The 15,800-nt window shown below is 67.4% G+C and overlaps 5 protein-coding genes across 6 annotated transcripts in view; 2 read left to right on the top strand and 3 right to left on the bottom strand.

The window, feature by feature from the left end:
* Positions 1 to 1,113: 1,113 nt before the first annotated feature.
* TRIM46 (tripartite motif containing 46) lies at positions 1,114 to 6,894 on the bottom strand. 2 transcript variants are annotated; one of them, XM_052797518.1, is made up of 10 exons: positions 6,341 to 6,894; positions 5,424 to 5,674; positions 4,968 to 5,311; positions 4,701 to 4,844; positions 4,459 to 4,554; positions 4,086 to 4,339; positions 3,845 to 3,966; positions 2,357 to 2,656; positions 1,963 to 2,260; positions 1,114 to 1,821 (listed from the first exon to the last, which is right to left on the bottom strand). In XM_052797518.1, the coding sequence occupies exons 1-10, from the start codon at positions 6,883 to 6,885 to the stop codon at positions 1,446 to 1,448; spliced, it is 2,730 nt and encodes a 909-aa protein (XP_052653478.1). In that variant the 5' UTR covers positions 6,886 to 6,894; the 3' UTR covers positions 1,114 to 1,445. The 2 variants fall into 2 exon arrangements, with proteins under 2 accessions (XP_052653478.1, XP_052653479.1); XM_052797519.1 differs by having other exon boundaries at positions 5,424 to 5,679; positions 6,341 to 6,525.
* A 24-nt stretch (positions 6,895 to 6,918) lies between these two features.
* KRTCAP2 (keratinocyte associated protein 2) lies at positions 6,919 to 8,288 on the top strand. Its single transcript, XM_052797520.1, has 5 exons — positions 6,919 to 7,017; positions 7,215 to 7,369; positions 7,442 to 7,505; positions 7,762 to 7,828; positions 8,092 to 8,288. The coding sequence occupies exons 1-5, from the start codon at positions 7,014 to 7,016 to the stop codon at positions 8,210 to 8,212; spliced, it is 411 nt and encodes a 136-aa protein (XP_052653480.1). The 5' UTR covers positions 6,919 to 7,013; the 3' UTR covers positions 8,213 to 8,288.
* A 923-nt stretch (positions 8,289 to 9,211) lies between these two features.
* Positions 9,212 to 9,630, top strand: DPM3 (dolichyl-phosphate mannosyltransferase subunit 3, regulatory). The gene has a single exon (XM_052797030.1). The coding sequence runs from the start codon at positions 9,328 to 9,330 to the stop codon at positions 9,604 to 9,606; it is 279 nt and encodes a 92-aa protein (XP_052652990.1). The 5' UTR covers positions 9,212 to 9,327; the 3' UTR covers positions 9,607 to 9,630.
* A 2,552-nt stretch (positions 9,631 to 12,182) lies between these two features.
* On the bottom strand, positions 12,183 to 14,492 carry SLC50A1 (solute carrier family 50 member 1). The gene is made up of 5 exons (XM_052797940.1): positions 14,371 to 14,492; positions 13,471 to 13,594; positions 13,232 to 13,393; positions 13,015 to 13,134; positions 12,183 to 12,709 (listed from the first exon to the last, which is right to left on the bottom strand). Exons 1-5 carry the CDS (start codon positions 14,436 to 14,438, stop codon positions 12,608 to 12,610), a joined length of 576 nt encoding a protein of 191 aa, XP_052653900.1. The 5' UTR covers positions 14,439 to 14,492; the 3' UTR covers positions 12,183 to 12,607.
* A 1,010-nt stretch (positions 14,493 to 15,502) lies between these two features.
* Positions 15,503 to 15,800, bottom strand: part of LOC128146536 (ephrin-A3-like) — an 18,310-nt gene continuing 18,012 nt past the window's right edge. The window contains exon 3 of the mRNA XM_052797967.1: positions 15,503 to 15,533. Within this exon, the coding sequence (XP_052653927.1) occupies positions 15,503 to 15,533 (31 nt within the window). The remainder of the gene's footprint in view (positions 15,534 to 15,800) is intronic.

The following is a 15,800-nucleotide window of genomic DNA, read 5'->3' as shown; positions in this document are numbered from 1 at the left end:
CGCCTGCCATGCCACTCCCCAGGGCCCCACGGGATGTGGGTACCTGGGGGGGGGAAGGGAGTCCAGCCCCTGTTACCCTCCCAAAGAGGATACCCCAGCACCCAGCAGCCCCCCCAGGCTGCACTGATCACCCTTGGGACCCCCCCGCTAATGCTATAGGGGTTTTGTCTAGGCCCAGCAGGGAGATGGTCTCTGCTGGCAGCCAGTCCAGGAGCACCCCGATACCCCAGGACAGGGTGGCAGCAGCCACGTGGCTGGGCAGAGTGCGGGCAGGGACCAGACACGTCAGCACTGCCCGGGCTGCCCCGGACCCTTTCCTGGGCAGGTTTGGCCCCTGCTGGCCACGGACCGAAGGACAGCCCAGCCCCATGGCCTCACTGCCAGGGCCAGCCCCACAGCCTCACCGATGGGCACCGGCACCCCAGGGAGCAGCACCCCACAGGTCCCAGTGCCGGTGCTCCCCGCGGGGCAGCTGCCCTCTGCCGTGTGGTGCCTCTGGAGGAATCTGGCATTGCATTTTATTGTAGGAAACCATGAAAATACAGCAATTGTAACAGAACCCAGGAGAAACTACAGCAGCTCGGATGGATCCTGGCACGGGATCGCTGGCATGGGCCCCCCTGGTGGATGGCAGCCCTGTGTGGCTCCCGGCCTGGTTAGATCCCGACCTTGTGGCCCCAGCCCGCGCTGGCTGCATGTGGTTTGGCACCGAGCGGTGTAACAGGGGCCAAGCGTGTCCCTCCGGAGCATGTGCAGGCAGGGGCACAGGCAAGGACGGCCGAGCACATGGCTCCCCTGGGGACAGGCCAGAGCAGCCAGCAGCACTCTGTGGCCCCAGGGGAGAGCAGTGGGCACCGCGATCCCACAGCCTGGCAGCCCACGGGAGGGACCCAGTGGCAGCTGTGTCTGGCCATGGTGGCGGTGCGTGGCCACAGTGCTGCAGCCGAGTGAGCCACGTTGAAAATGAGCCATTTTTAAAAAAAGTCTTCACACCTTGTTCCAGCCCAGCCTCCCCCCCCGCCCTCTCTCCCCAAGCCCAGCTGCCTCCCCCACCCCAGCCAGCACCCAGTCTCTCCCCCCTCATCACCCCCACCACCACCTGTCACCCCTCTCCCTGCGCAGCCCCGTGTCCTGCTCTCGCCCCCCTCCCTGGTCCATCTCTAGGGCTGACCCTCTGCCCAGCCCTGCCCTCGGCCCCAGCTCAGAGCAGCCTCGAGCCAAACTGGGGAAAGGGGCAGGCGGACAGGGAGAGGAGGGAATGGCAGAGCTGTCCCCATTCCCCCCCATGCCATGAAACAAACATGTGCCTGTTCCCAGCAGCAGCAGGGCCGGGGCTGCCCTCCCTGTGCTCTGCTCTCTGCTTGCTCCTGTCCCCCCCAGGCCCTGGAGCTCGCTGGGCAATCAGGGGTCACAGCCGGCGCGCATGCGGGGAGCACGGGCACGGCTCAGTCCAGCTTGGCGAAGCCCCCAATGGTCACTTTACGCTCCTGCTTGTTGGCCACCAGCTCCTGGAGATGCAGGGCACCCCCTCCGATGAAGCAGAAGGCAGGGCAGACAGGCCCCGAGCAGTCCACACCACACTCCCAGAGCTCGCGGAAGGAGACGGCATCATAGAAGCTCACCTTGCCCTGCTCGTAGTCCAGGCAGATGCCAATGCGTGGGGGCAAGGGCACGGTGCAGCCGTTGGGGTCGCGAGAGGTGAGCGCTGACCCGTGCGAGAGCAAGATCTTGCCCATGCCAATGGTGAGGAAAGCATAGGGTGGCGGTGCCTCCACTGTCGTGTCCTCTGCCCCGCTGTCATGACCGCTGTCGGGGTCATACCTGTGGTGGGGGGATGGGTGAGTCCCAGTGCTGACATGCAAGGGACAGGCTGGGGCTCCTCTCCGTGCCCCAGTGCCAGTGCCCAGTGGGGAGGCAGGAACAGGCAGAGGACCCCCCCGCACCCACCGAGACCCTGCTCACCTGGGGCTCACCACATCCTGCGGCACCTGGAACCACTCCTGCAGCTTGCTCTCCAGCCCCACGCCCACCTTGACCAGGTAGGAGCTGGGGTCCACGCAGCAGGCCCAGTAGCTCTTGCCCTGCGTGATGGCCACGTCGCCGATGACCAGGTCGATGGAGAGGTGGCAGCTGGTCATCAGGCGCTCAGCGGCGAAGAGCATGGGGATGCCGGGGACGCTGCGCACAGCCCGCTGGTCCTTGCTGATGGCCAGCCGGTCCCGGTTGAAGCCCCAGCGGTTGTCCAGGAAGAAGTTGAGGACTGCAGGGAGGAGGAGAGGAGGAGGGGTGAGAAGGACAGTGCGAGTGGCCGGTGGGGTGCTCTGGATTGCTGCTCCGAGCCCCTGGCACCCCTCACCTGGGGCAGGCGGCGTGTGCAGGTAGATGTCCTCACTGTACTCCCCAAAGCCCGCCTTGTTGCAGCCCTTCACTCGGAGCACGTAGACGCTGTCGGTGTCCAGGTACTCCACGAGGGCGCTGGTGCCATGCACCTCCTCCCGCCGCTGCCACAGCTTCAGCCCCTTGGCCTTGGCGTCCGTCTTGCGGTACTCCACCGTGTAGTGCCAGGCGGGTGGCGAGTGCTGCGGCAGCCGCCAGCACAGGAAGATCTGGTCGTAGGCGTAGGTGCGCTGCGTGTCGATGACAGGGGCCTCGGGTGCTGTGGGGAGAGGCACCGGCGGGCATCAGGCAGCATCCCCTGCCCCAGCAGGCGGGGAGGCGGCCAGACGCAGGGAGGGGGCATTCCAGACGGACGCACAACCAGCAGGAGTCTAGGGGGATCTGACTGCAGAGACCGTGTGTAGGCACCAGAGGAGAGCGCGAGTCGGGGAGACAGAGGAGCTCGCTGCTGTGGGGCTCCAGGGACCAGACAGGCCGAGTGCAAGTCAGGGAGGGAGAAGAGAGAGAGAAAGAGAGAGGATGGAGGCAGCAGGAGAGGAGGAGGAGAGGAGATGGGGATGGCAGCGTAGTGTGAAGACGCCAGCGGCGTGGCAGGAGCAGCAAGGCAGGGTGGGAAGGAGGGGTGGAGAGATGAAGGGATGGCAGGTGGAAGTGGGGCAAGGAGGGCGACAGAAATGGGACGAGAAGGGGACAGAAATGGGGTGAGGAGGGGACAGAAATGGGGCGAGAGGCAGATGGAAATGGGGTGAGAGGCAGATGGAAATGGGGTGAGAGGTGGACAGAAATGGGGTGAGAGGTGGACAGAAATGGGGCGAGGAGGGGACAGGATGCACGGCAGCAGATGGAGGGGGGACAGAGCCACAGCCTGCCACCGCCTGCGGGCAGGACAGGCACGGACAATGGCGGCGGAGGGGGGACAGGCCGGGAGTGGGGATGGAGGGATGGGACAGAGAGAGCGGGGCCAGCTCTGGGGCAGGGATGTGACTTGCCTCAGTTACTTCGGTGACGACTCAGCAGCGGCCGCAGCCTATAAACAAAGAGAGGTAGAAGCAGGTCTGAAAAGTGTTGCCAGCGGGTCCAGCAGGGCCACGCGGCTCCTGCCCTGTGGGGAAGCGTCTGCCCTGCAGCGGGGCAGCCTCCGCTCCGTACTCACCCTCCGGCGCTCCTGCTGCCCTTACCTGGCACCGTGGCCCTGCCTGTCCTGCCCCCTTGCCTGGCTGCCCTGGCACAGGGCAGGGAAGAGACAGGGATCACTTTGGGGGCTGCTGGGATGGGGGCCATCCCTGACAGGGAAGGGGGACCAGCAGATCCGCGAGCGCCCACCCGAGCGCAGCCCTCCACGGCTGTGGTTGAGCTCCGGCTCCAAGGCGGGCAGGGAGCCACTCTGCCCACAGGGGCTGCACCTCCGCGTGGGGCACAGCCGGTGCCCGGGTCCTGCTGCCTTTACCTCGGATGAAGGCCAGGTCGGTGAGCAGCTTCAGCTCCCTGCTGACGTCCAGCTGGAAGTGGCTGAAGGAGGCCGTGGCTGCAGGACGGAAGCTCTGCAGTGAGTCCGTGGCCTTGAGGATCCTGAGGCATGGGAGAGCATGTATGTCAGGGTGGCACACAGTGGCCACCTTGGGCACTGGAGGGCCCTGACCACCCCCCCCAGCAGCCCCATGCCCGCCAGGGTCCCTGCAGCCTGGTACCTGTTGTGCAGCTGCTTGGCAGCCTGGACGAAGCAGGGGTGGTCGGTTTCCTTCAGCACCTCCTGGGCATAGCCCACCATGCCCGAGTTCTCCAGCATGGCCTGGTGTTCCTGGATCTGGCAGTGCAGGCTGGCCAGCCGCTCCTGCTGGCACTCCTCGATCGCCTGCAGCAGGGTTGCCCGCTTCTCCTCCAGCATGGCGCACAGCCCCTGGATCAGCTGCGACACCTCCTCCTTGGCCTGTGAGCCGTTCACCTGCCGAACACAGCAGGGTCAGCGTGCCGCACACCCCGGGGCGGAGAGGGGACCAGGCTGGCAGTGCCACCCCCCGCCTAGGGACAGCTCAGGGACAGGTGGGCACCTTCCGCCCTCACCTCTGTGTGCTTCACCGTCTCTTCCAGCTCAGCAATCTGGGTCTGCACCGTGTCCTGGCTGCTCAGGATGTAGGCGAGGCTCTTTGTCAGCTTCTCCTGCACGGAAAGAGGTGAGGCGAGGCGCTGGCAACCCCCACGTCCCCGACCTGCACACCCCATCTGCAGTGGGGCTCCGCCAGCGCCCCCAGTTGCTCCCCACTGAGCCCCGTCCCTACCCTGAGTGTGGCCCCAGCAGCCCTTACCCTGAGGGCCTGGTAGGCGCTGAGCACCGGGGTGATCTTGTGGCTGGTGTGAGTGCGTCGCACGCGGCAGAGCTGGCACACCAGCCGCTGGCAGGTCTTGCAGTAGTGAGTCACCTCCTCCTTGTGCTCCGGGCACATCAGCCCCTGCGCGGGCACAGGGGAGCTCAGCGGGGCTCCGCGCCCATCCCCCATCCAGCGTCCCTGTGTCCCCCCCCCCACCTGCAAAATCCCAAGCAGGGAAAGAAGACCCCGACGGAGAGGCTGTACCTTGGGGCGGAAGGTGAGGGTGGGGGGCGTGGGCTCATGCTGGGCTTTCTGGGTGCCCCAGGGGTGGTATAGCTTGAAGCACTCATTGCAGAAGCTGGACTTGCACTCGGTGCAGCCCTTGGTGGCCTCCAGCTGCGGGGGCTTGCAGAACTGGCACATGATGGCGGCGCTGATATTGATGGTCTGGCGGTAGCGCTCTACCACCCGCTCCAGCGTCAGGTTGCGGAAGAGGCTGCCCAGGCCCCGCTCGCCCAGGTCCACGTCCCGCTGGCAGGCAGGGCAGGGGAAGCTGACAGTCTGGGGGTGCACGGTGCCCCGCTTGCGCCCCGGGTAGGTGCCAAAGCCTGCGGGACGGAGGCGGGGAGGGCGTCAGGTGGGGTGCAGCGCCCCAGGGCCGCTCAGCCCTCCCATGGGGGAGCCGGTGGGTGCCATCCCAGTTCCCTCCATCTGTCCCACCTGACTTCAGGAGGCGGTCGAGGCGGTCAGGCTTGGGGATGGCCCGGCGCCCCAGGCGAGGGCTGCGGGTGGCAGGGGTGGCGGCAGGCGAGGAGGGCTCAGAGGTGGGGTCACAGCAGAGGTAGCCGTGCTGCAGCAGCACCTCGCTGGCGCAGACGTGGCAGACATTGTGCGTGCAGGGCAGGGCCAGCGGCTGCTTGTACATCTCCTTGCACACCGGGCAGACCAGCTCCCGCTCCATGTTCTTCATGCTGGTCTGGGGAGAGAGGGGGGAGTATCACCCGCTGCCGATGGGACCGGGGCCACGATGGGGACTGGGGCTGGGACTGGGGCCGGGACTGGGGCCAGGATCAGGGCTGGGACCAGAACCAGGGCCAGGATCAAGCCTGGGACCAGCAGCAGGGCTGGCAGGAGGATCAGCACCGGGACCAGCACTAGGATGGGGACCACGACTGTGACTGGGATGGGGATTGGGGCTGGGGCTGGCACCAGGGCCATGATTGGGACCGGCGCCAGGAGCAGCACCAGGGCCAGCACCAGGGCCAGGACCGGGATGGGCACCAGGATCGGGGCCAGGATGGAGACAGGGACCCCTGCCCACGGCTGTGCAGGCAGCCCCCGGCGCTCCCGGTGTTCCTGGCCCGGAGGGGGGCCGGTCCCGGCGGTGACACAGTGCAGGGGGGGCCCGGCGCCAGCCTTTCCCGGGGATCGCCCCCCGGTGGGTCGGGGCGCGGGTCCGAGGCCTCGCCGCGGCCTGCCCGGCCCTCGGGGCACCCTCGCCATCCCGCCCGCCCCCGCCATCGGGCCCCGCCGCGTTGCCATGGCGACGCCGGGCCCGGGGGAGACCGGCCCGGGGGAGGCCGGCCCGGCCCGGCCCGGCCGCCCCGCGGTGCACCCCCCGCCCCGCCGCCGCTCACGCTAATGCGGACGAGCGCGTCCATGATGGAGGTGAAGGTCTGCAGGTCCTCGCCCTCGGCCATGGCTCCGCGCCCGCTCCCGGCGCCGTCCCCGCGGCGGCGGCAGCAGCGGCGGCCGCGGACGCCCCGGTCTGTTGCAGGGAGCGGCGGAGCCGGGGAGAGGGCGGGGGGCGGCGGCGCGCATGCTCAGCGGGACCCTCCCCGGCAGCGGCGGCGGGGGGACGGCGGGGGGCGGTGGCGGCGCGGCACCGGGCAGCTCCCGCCACACCCCCGGGCGTCCCCCGCCGAGCCCGTGTGGACGGCAGCGCGGCTCGAAGAGCTGCACCCGGGGTGGACCCCGGGTGGGCTGAGCGGGGCGCCGGGCAGGGCCGGGGCCAGTAGGGGGGTCCCGCGCCCCCCCCTCCCCCGGGGCGCTCGCTGCGCCTCTCCCCGCCGCCGGGGGGCGAGGGAGACGGCGGGGACTGCAGCGCCGCGCCTGGCCGCCAGGGGGTGCCCGAGCCCGCCGGAGCGCCGAGTCCGAGGGGATGGGCGGGAGCGACGCGCATGCGCACTGCCTCCCCCCGCGTCCCATGCCGCGTCCCATGCCGCGTCCCTCCCCGCGCGGTCGCAGTGCGCCTGCGCAGACCGGCGGCCGCGGGACGGGCCTGGGCCGGGGGCGACGCCGCGGGGCACCATGGGTAACGGGGGACCGTGGTCGGGGCGGCCCCGGGGCGTCGGGGGGCGGGGGGAGCGGCCGAGGCGGGCCTGGGGGGCGACCGGGGCCTGGGGGACTGCGGGGTGCGCCGGGGCCCGGGGGCAGCCGTGGCCCCGTGGTCCCTGCGGCTGCGGTGGCCCGGGCCCCGACGCCCTTGCTGAGGCGGCCCCGCGGCCCCAGCCGTAGGCACGGGCACCTCCCTGGCGCTCTCCTCGCTGCTCTCGCTGCTGCTCTTCGCCGGGATGCAGATGTACAGCCGGCAGCTGGCCTCCACCGAGTGGCTGACCATCCAGGGCGGGCTGCTGGGCTCCGCGCTCTTCGTCTGCTCCCTCACCGTATCCTTTGGGGCGGCGGGGAGCGGGGCCGGGGGTGCAGCTCCCCGTTCTGTCCCTTAACCCTCCAGCCAGGCCTTCAACAACCTGGAGAACCTCGTCTTCGGCAAGGGCTTCCAGGCCAAGATATTCCCGGAGAGTGAGTGCTGCGGTGGGGCGGGGAGGAGGGGGAGCCCGCGGCAGGGCTGGGGTCATTAAGGGCCTGTGGCCCGGCCCCGTCTGTGCTCTGCCGGTGGGACCGAGGGGTCCCAGCCCAGCCCGGCAGGAAGGGCCCACCCGGGTGGTTCCCCCTGAGCTTTTCCGGTGCTGTGGGGCCACTGGCCCCTGCTGCCCTGAGGCTGCTGCATTGGGGCAGCACAGCTACATCTTTTCTCTCTCCTGCTTTTCTCCTGCAGTCCTCACCTGCCTCTTGCTGGCTCTCTTTGCCTCTGGCCTCATTCACCGAGTCTGTGTGACCACCTGGTAAGTGCAGAGTTTGCCCCGGTGGGGCAGGGAGCAGCCATCGTGCTGCTGTGGCTGCTGCCAGGGACCCTGATGGCTCGTGTTTGCCGTTGGCAGTGGGGGGAACAGGGCACCAGGCAGGGCCAAGGCTGGCCAGGGGACCCCCAGGGTGGCCAGTGTTAAGCACCGCAGCGCAGCGGGATCGAAGGGGAAGGTGTTGGTTAGACCCCAGCTTGTTCCTGCCTGCCAGCAGCTGAGCAGTCTCTTCTCTTCCTTCCTCACAGCCTCATCTTCTCCATGGTCGGCCTCTACTACATCAACAAGATCTCCTCCACCCTCTACCAGTCCGCAGCGCCCATCGCTGCTCCCACCAAGGCTGTCAGCAAAGGCAGGAAGAGGAATTGAAAGGCTGCTGCCCCTTCCCTCGGGCCGCCCCCTCCCCTTGGGGCTCTCAGCTGCCCAATAAAGCCATTTCTTTGTAGCCTCTTGTCCATGGCTGCCGTGGTTTTGGTTCCTCTGCTGGCTGGGTGCCGGTGTGGCTGAGAGCGGTCCCCTTGGCTCATCCAGACTGTGGCAGAGGCTGGGGTGGGTTCTCCACCTCGCTGCTGCCCGGGGTGGGTCCCGGCACCAGCTGGCAGAGAGTGGTGGCAGCCATCGACCCCCCTGCTGGAAAAAGAGGGGGGGGTGTCTCCTCTGCCTGGACCCACAAGGGAGGAAAATCCCAGCAGCGCCGGGTGGGTGGGAACGGGCTCCAGTGCTGCAGGGGGTGGGTGGGGGGCTGCGGGGGTGCCGGTGGCTCAGGTCTCTGCTGGGGGAGGGGGAGCGGTGGAGGGGCAGGCTCCATCACCAACTGCCACCAGGCCCCTGCGCTGGTACGGCCGAGACTGCCGGCGCTTGGCAGGAGAACAAAGGCACGTCCGTGCCCTCCCCGCGACGGGGGAGGGCAGCCGCCGGGCACTGGTGCTACCTCGGGGTAGGGGGTGGCCGTGGGAGGGCTGGCAGGGGCTGCTCCCACGCCAGTCCCTGCCGCTCATCCCGGCCGGACGCGGAGGAAACCAGATGCTTCCTGCAGCCTCGGCCGCCGCCGCCAAAGCCCGGCGCAACCTCCCGCCGCGCATGCGCTATGCGACGTGACGTGACGCGGCTCGGCACTGCAGCTCCCGGCGGACCCCGCGCTGCGGCGCGCTGCCGTGACGTAATCCTCGCGACGGGGGGCGAGCGGGCGCCGGGGGGGCGAGCGGGCGCCGGGCCCGGCATCGGTCCAGGCGGGGGAGGGGCCGGGATCGGGACCGGGACCGGCAGCGGTACCGGTACCAGTTCTTCGGCCGGCTCGGGAGGGCTCGGAGGGGGCTGGGGCCCGGCGCCGGTTGGCGAAGGCCCGGCGGGGTCCGGCGTCGGGCTTCGTTCAAGAGGCCCCGGAGGGGGGACCGGGGCCGGCCCGGTTGTGGTGGGCCGGGGGGGGTGTCGGTGCGCGGCGCGGGTCGGTCCGGCTCTCACGGCCGCTCTCTCCGCAGGCCGCCATGACCAAGCTGGGGCAGTGGCTGTGTGGATTCGTCCTGCTGGGCTCGGCCTGGGCCGCGCTGGCACTGGCGCCGCCAGGGCTGCGGTTGCCGGCCCCGTGCCGGCAGGCCCTGCTGCCCCTGCCTGTCTACCTGCTGGTGGCCTTCGGCTGCTACTCCCTGGCCACCGTGGGCTACCGCCTGGCTACCTTCAACGACTGCGAGGAGGCAGCTGCCGAGCTGCAGGAGCACATCAGCGTGGCACGGGCAGACCTGAGCCGACGAGGGCTGCGCTTCTGACCCCAATAAAGCTGAGGGACTGTGGCTGCCTGTGGTGTACAGTGCTCCCGGGGGACTGGGGCACGGGGTGGGGTTGGGGGCCTCTGGCTGGGGCTCCTCTGGGCAGTGCTGCCCTGGTTGGGGGCCGCAGGCAGCCAAGGACCCCAGGATGCTGCTTGAAGCCACACTGGTGGGAAATCACTCATGTCTGCCCACCATGAGGCTGGTCTTCGGGGCGGGGGGCGGGCAGGTCTCCACACAGGTCTGGGTCCCCTCTCGGCACTCCCACCACCCTGCAGAGGCTGCAGGGACCCCAGACCGGCCTCTCCCTCTCCCAGCTTCTTGGAGCTTGGCTCTAGAGGCAGGGATGCAAGGTGCCGAGGACAGGATCAGGCCTTGCCCCAAAGGCCCACGGCTGCGGGCAGAGCACATTCCCGGCTGCCCTTCAGATGTGGTTCACACCATCAGGTGGGAGCTGGAGAAGACTCATCCTGGTCCCACTGGCTGGTTTCCAGGGGAAGGAGGAGAGAGGCTGGCTGGGTGGAGCAGGCAGCGCAGCCTTTAAAATGCAGAGTGCCCAGAGCCTGTGGTGTCCCCCGGCCTGCCGGGGCGGCTCAGCCCATGCCGGGGGGCTGCTCCCCACTCCTGCCAGCACAGTGGCTGCATCTGCTGCTCCTCTGGCCCCACCTTCACGGGCAGCGGCAGGCAGACGTGCCAGAGCACCGTGCTAGGCTTCTCCAGGAAGGGTGTCAGGTGCCCTGTGGCAGAGGCATCCCTGCTGGGGGTGGGAGGGGGCCCTCTGTCCGGGGGTGCCCTCTGTCCAGGGGGGCCCAAGACCCACGCTGCCAGCCCAGCTGGGAGAGCTGTGTGGCTGGTGGTGACGCATGCTGGGGCCTGCCTTCCTGGCAGCCTCCCCGGCTTCTTCGCATACCAGCCAAAGGACTTTCTTGTTTTTAATTATCAGCTGCACATCCTTCTGCAAAAAGGAGCAGTTGGTATCATGAGGGAGGACTCAGGCTAATTAGCAGGAGCAACTAATTAGCTGTTTCCTGAGCAACAATGGCAGCTCAGAACAGGGTGGGCAGCTCCCTCGGTCTCGCCTGTGTGCGGCTGTTTGTGAGGTGGCACCACCCTAGATTCAGCAAAGCAGTGCCTTCCTGGGGCAGGGATGGCAGCCTTGGTGCAGGTCAAGCTCCGTGGGCTATGCACAGCCCTCTGCAGGCTACTCCTGGCCATCCAGGGGCTACTCACAGCCCTCCGGCAGCTCAGCAGGCCAGCAGCACAGCGACAGCTTCTCCCTGCACAGATATGTGCCCGCTGCAGGTGCTCGTGTCCCCAGGAGATGCTCGGCTCACCTCCGGCCTCACGCGTGGGGCTACGTTGTGGCCACTCCTGCCAGCCGCTCGTGGCACATGCCAGCCGGCGTGACCGGTCGGCGGCCAAGTTTCTGTCTGTCTGGTGTGTCAGTGGGGAAAGCTGCCCTTTCTCAAGGCAGTCAGTCCTTCAGCAGTGCCTTCGCCGAGGCTGGGAGCTGCGCCCCGGTGCTGGGGTGGGGAGAGCAGGGGCTCCTCACCGCTGGGAAATAGGGCTGCTGTGGCTGGGGGAGCGAGCATGGCCCCGGGGCAAGTCCCTGGGGCAGACACACCTGCAAGCACAGTCCGTGCAGGCGAGGGGAGCCCCAGCCCCGCGGGGTCGCGGCAGCAAGACAGAGCACGCCGGGCGAGCCCGGCAGCTGCACTGGCTGGGGCTGCACACTGCAGCGCGGCAGGAGCTCGTCTTGCCCTCCAGTCACTGCTCTCCTCTCGGCCCCGTTCCTGCTGCTCGCGTCCGTATTGATTTTTCCCAGGCCACGTCGCAAGGTGTAAACGAGCGTCTGAGCTGTAGCACGGGCTCTGCCAAAGTCCTCGTCACCACTTCCTTAATCCAGCCTGCGTCATCCAGGATGGAAGACCTGCCTGCGCCGACAGAACTGCAAGGATGTGGCTCTTCGCCCTGGGGGAGGGGTCTCCTGCCCCGGGAGGGGGGGGGCACCTTTCACAAGGCTCTGGGCATCTATTGTGCAACTTGGTCATCCAAATGTGTTCCTGACCCTCTGCTGATGTGCTTGCCTGATAACTTCATTCCAGATCACTGTTAATTTGTTAATCGAGTTTGAGTCAATGCCAACAGCCGCCTGATTTGTGCATGCTCAATCGTGGTTTTAGCGAGGATTTTAATTGATTATAAGTTTGCTGGCCTGACGGCTGGTAGCAAGCCCCATGTCGAAGCTGCAGAATGGACTTTTCTTTCCCTGTTGTGACTGGTGTCCCCAGGCTGCTGCTCAGGGAGGGGGGGGAGTCAGAGCAGCCTCCCCAGGCAGTGCTGCCATCCTCGGTGCCCCCTCCCTACCCCAACCCATCCCTGTGCCTGCTCCCTTCCTGGGGCTGGGGCTGGGGCTGATGCTTCCTCACTGCCAGAAAGTGGGTGCTGTTGGAGGAGGGTCCAGGGGGTGCCAGGATGAGCCCCCACCACCCTGGGGACAAAGCAGCTGTGGGGACAAGAACCGTCCCACACTCCACAGCCAGCACACCAGGAAGGAGGGGACAACCACCAGGTACTCTTCAGTCTCTGATTTATTAAAAGGCACTTAAATTCATTCAAAAGAGACACAGGGCTTCCCGGCAGACCCAGCCTGGTGCTGGGGCAGAGCCGTGGGCATGGAAGACTGTCTGGGGGTCCCCGGGGACAGGCAGGGTGCCCAGGAACTGGGGTGGGGGGCTCCTGGCACCCCGAAGGCATCGCTGAGACCAATCCAACCATCACTGAAGGACCAAGGGCTGGAGGGATGCCAGTGAGAGTGAACCACAGAGGCAGGAGGTGCCCTCCTGGGGCCCCTGTCCTGCCAGGAGCGGGCAGCCCTTGGCACCTGGGCCTCAGTGGCTGGGGCCAGTCCACGCTGGAGCAGACTGGCAAGGGTTGGGGGATCCTTCATTGGTCCAACAGTGCGTGAGCTCCTTCCTCAGGGGGGGCCAGCGGGGTCCCCTCAGGCGTGCAGGGGTCTGTAGGGCTTGTCCTGGCCTGGCGGGTACCACCAGAAAAGCCAGAACCGCACGATGCTGGTGACAATCCCTGGCACATTCGGGACCTGCAGGAGGACATAATGCGGGGGAGGGGAGGAGTGGGTCTACCCAGCTCATGGCGCTCCTGCCCTCCCTCATCACTGCTGCACCAGCCCTGTGTTGCTGGGGGAGATTTATTGGCCTTATACCATCTAATTAATTAAAATCAATACTCATCTCGCTGAGCCTAGTCACGGGCTTTGCTGTGTGACACACACGACGCCGAACGGGGGTTGGCCTGGTGCCAACCGCTCAGGCGAATGCCATGGGGCGGGGACAGGATGGGACGGGATGGGAGAGTGTCCCTTGGCTGCCCGCTGCCCCAACCCACCGTGATGTAGGGGTCATGGAGCTGCAGGCCGTAGAGAGTCCAGCTGGTGGAGGCCAGGAAGGTGGTGATGGTCAGGGGGAAGGACAGGCAACGCGTCGACTTGCTCCGGACAATCTTGGCCTGCAGAAGCAAATGTCAGGCTAGGCCTGGGCCGGGCAGTCCCAGCACTGCTGCGCTCCCCCCCCAACCCCACCTGCTGCCGCCCAGCCCCACGCACCAGGTCGGCCAGCGGTGAGAGGTACATGCTGATGGTGAAGACACTGCAGAAGAGCCCCAGGCGTGCCAGGCGCATCCGTGCATCGGCAATCAGGAGGGTGAAGTAGCCGTAGCCAGCAACCAGCACGGCCAGGAGCAGCAGGCTGTGCAGCAGCACGGGGAGCTGGGGCAGAGAGGAGGGGGACGGTCAGGGCGAGGGTCCCTCCATCCCCCCATCGACCCAGGCAGGCTGGCCCCCACCTTTGCAGGGCTGTAGTAGAGGTATGCCAGGATGTAGAGGGTCTGCAGTGCTGCCCCAATGGTGTTGACGGTGATCAGGGTCCAGTCCTGCTTCAGGCAGCCATAGCCCAACCAGCTCAGGTTGCTGCAGGGCAAATGGCACAGGGGCTCGCTGCTGCAGCCTTGGGGCTTCTGCCCTCCCTCACCACCATGTAACCCCCACCAGTTGCATAAGACACACACCCCCCCCCCGGGCTCGACCCCCACTGTACTTGACATCGGTGGTGAGGAAGGGCAGGAACTGGAATGTTCTCCACACTCTTGGTTGCCAACATCTGGCGCAGGTCGGACCTAGGGAGAGTGGGGGGGAGCATCCTCCTGGGTGCCTGGCACCATGGCGAGGGGGGGGTTGTGCAGTGCTGGGGGGCTGCAACCTCTGCAGCCAGCAGGCACCCCCCAAAATATGCACCCTGAAATACTCCCAGTCCCTCCACACCGCAATTGTGACCACCCCTCCTCCAGCCCCTACAGCTTCAGTGCCCCCCACGCATGCCCCGACCCCCCCGTTCCCTGGTGTCCCTTTGCCTTCAGCTTTGTCACCCCACCAAACCCAGCCCTGCCCAAACGGCCCCAGTGCCCACTGCACCACACCCCTCAATTCCTCTCCCACTGCACCCCCTGAATTGGACCCATGCTGTTCGCCCTGCATCCCCAAACCCTCTGCACCAGCCCCCAATGGACGTCATTGCACCCCCCCAAACCGGCCCGGGTGCCCTCCCCATTGCACCCCCAACGCCCTCCCCAAACCCCCATGGCCCCCACTGCACCCCCTGAACTGCTCCGGTGCCCTCCCCATTGCACACACACCCCCCTCCCGCCGCCGCCGTGCCGCGCAGTGCCCGGAGCCGCCCGGGTGCTCACAGGCCGGTCCCGAACATGGCGAGGGTGCAGGCCAGGCAGGCGGCGGCGAGCAGCGGCAGCGGGGCCATGCCGGGCCGCAGCACCGGCGGCAGCGGGGAGCGGAGGTGGTCCTGGCCGCGGCTGGGCGGGGCGGGACGCACTACCGGGGAGGGACCGGGCGGAGGGAGGGGGCGGGGACCGAGGAGGCAGCCAGCGGGGTGTCCGGTCGCATCGCGCCGAGCAGCCCCGACACCACCGCGATGGGTAGGGTCCATCCCATGGGGCACCCCAGGCAGCACCCCACAGCGGGGAGGGGACACACACACACACACAGACACACCCACCCACCCCCGGTATCCCGTGTCCCCAGTGCAGGGAGCCCACCTCCCCAGGACCCTGCATCCCTGGGTTCTCCCACACCCCAGATCCTACATGCCCGGGGTCCCCCATCCCTGTGACCCTGCCTCCCCAAGGCTCTCCATCCCTACGGCCCCAAATTCCAGGGGCCTCATGTCCCTGTGAGCCCACCTCCCCAGCACCCTGCATCCACAGGGTCCCTCCTCCCCCCCGATCCCATATGCCTGGGGTCACACATCCCTGTGATCCCAATTCCCTGAGCTCCCACCTCCCCAGGACCCCACATCCCATGTCTCACACCTCAGGTGTCCCACATTTATGTCATCCCAGTGCCCCGAGATCCCCCATTCCCGGGGCCACTAGGCCCCAGGGACCCACCACCCCACAGGGAGTCCTGGGGCCCTGACAGGCTGTGTCCCCTGCCCAGCCCCAGGGGACTCTGGCCACACCTCAACCCCCTCCTTGCTGCCCATTAGGGCAGCTGCCGCCCCAGGCCTGGAAGCTCATTCCAGTGCAGGGGGGCAGGGGGAAAAACCACCCCCCCCCCCAGTCCCAGGGAGGGCTTTGTGTCACCAGATAAACACAACTGATAGCACCAGCCAGCCCCACCATGGCACTTTTCCACTTCAAAGCCCAGTGCAAACACCAGCCAATTAATTAATTAACCAGCACAAATGCCCCACATGGGCGATTCCTCCTTCCAAGGCCAGACATGGCCAGGACAGCCCAGCCCTGTGGTGGGGGGGGCAGGCCCCTTACGCCCCCCCCCAGGCCCAGGTGCTCAGCATGCTCTTGGTTATTTATTCAAGACAATCATATAAAAACTCCTGTGTTAAGAAAGCTGTACAAATCGGGGTGGGCAAAGCACCCCATGCAGGGTGCTGCTGGGGGGGTGGGGGCCCCCTCTGGCACCCAGCAGAGGGGAGGGGGGAGATCCAGGGTGGGGACAGCTCTCACTGCCCCCCCCCATGCAGTGGGATGAAGGATGGGGAAGGGGCACAGCACAGTGGGGAGGGGGATGTTTCCTACAGTCCCAGGCTCCCAGAGCTGGTCATGCCAAGGGGCCACAGCCAGCACCGGGGCACCCGGCTGGC

The sequence above is a fragment of the Harpia harpyja genome, chromosome 9 (genome assembly GCF_026419915.1).
Source record: "Harpia harpyja isolate bHarHar1 chromosome 9, bHarHar1 primary haplotype, whole genome shotgun sequence".
In the NCBI taxonomy this organism is placed as follows: Eukaryota; Metazoa; Chordata; class Aves; order Accipitriformes; family Accipitridae; genus Harpia; species Harpia harpyja.
The sequence above is the reverse complement of the archived record's forward strand: the minus strand, read 5'-3'. Positions and strand labels throughout refer to the sequence as shown.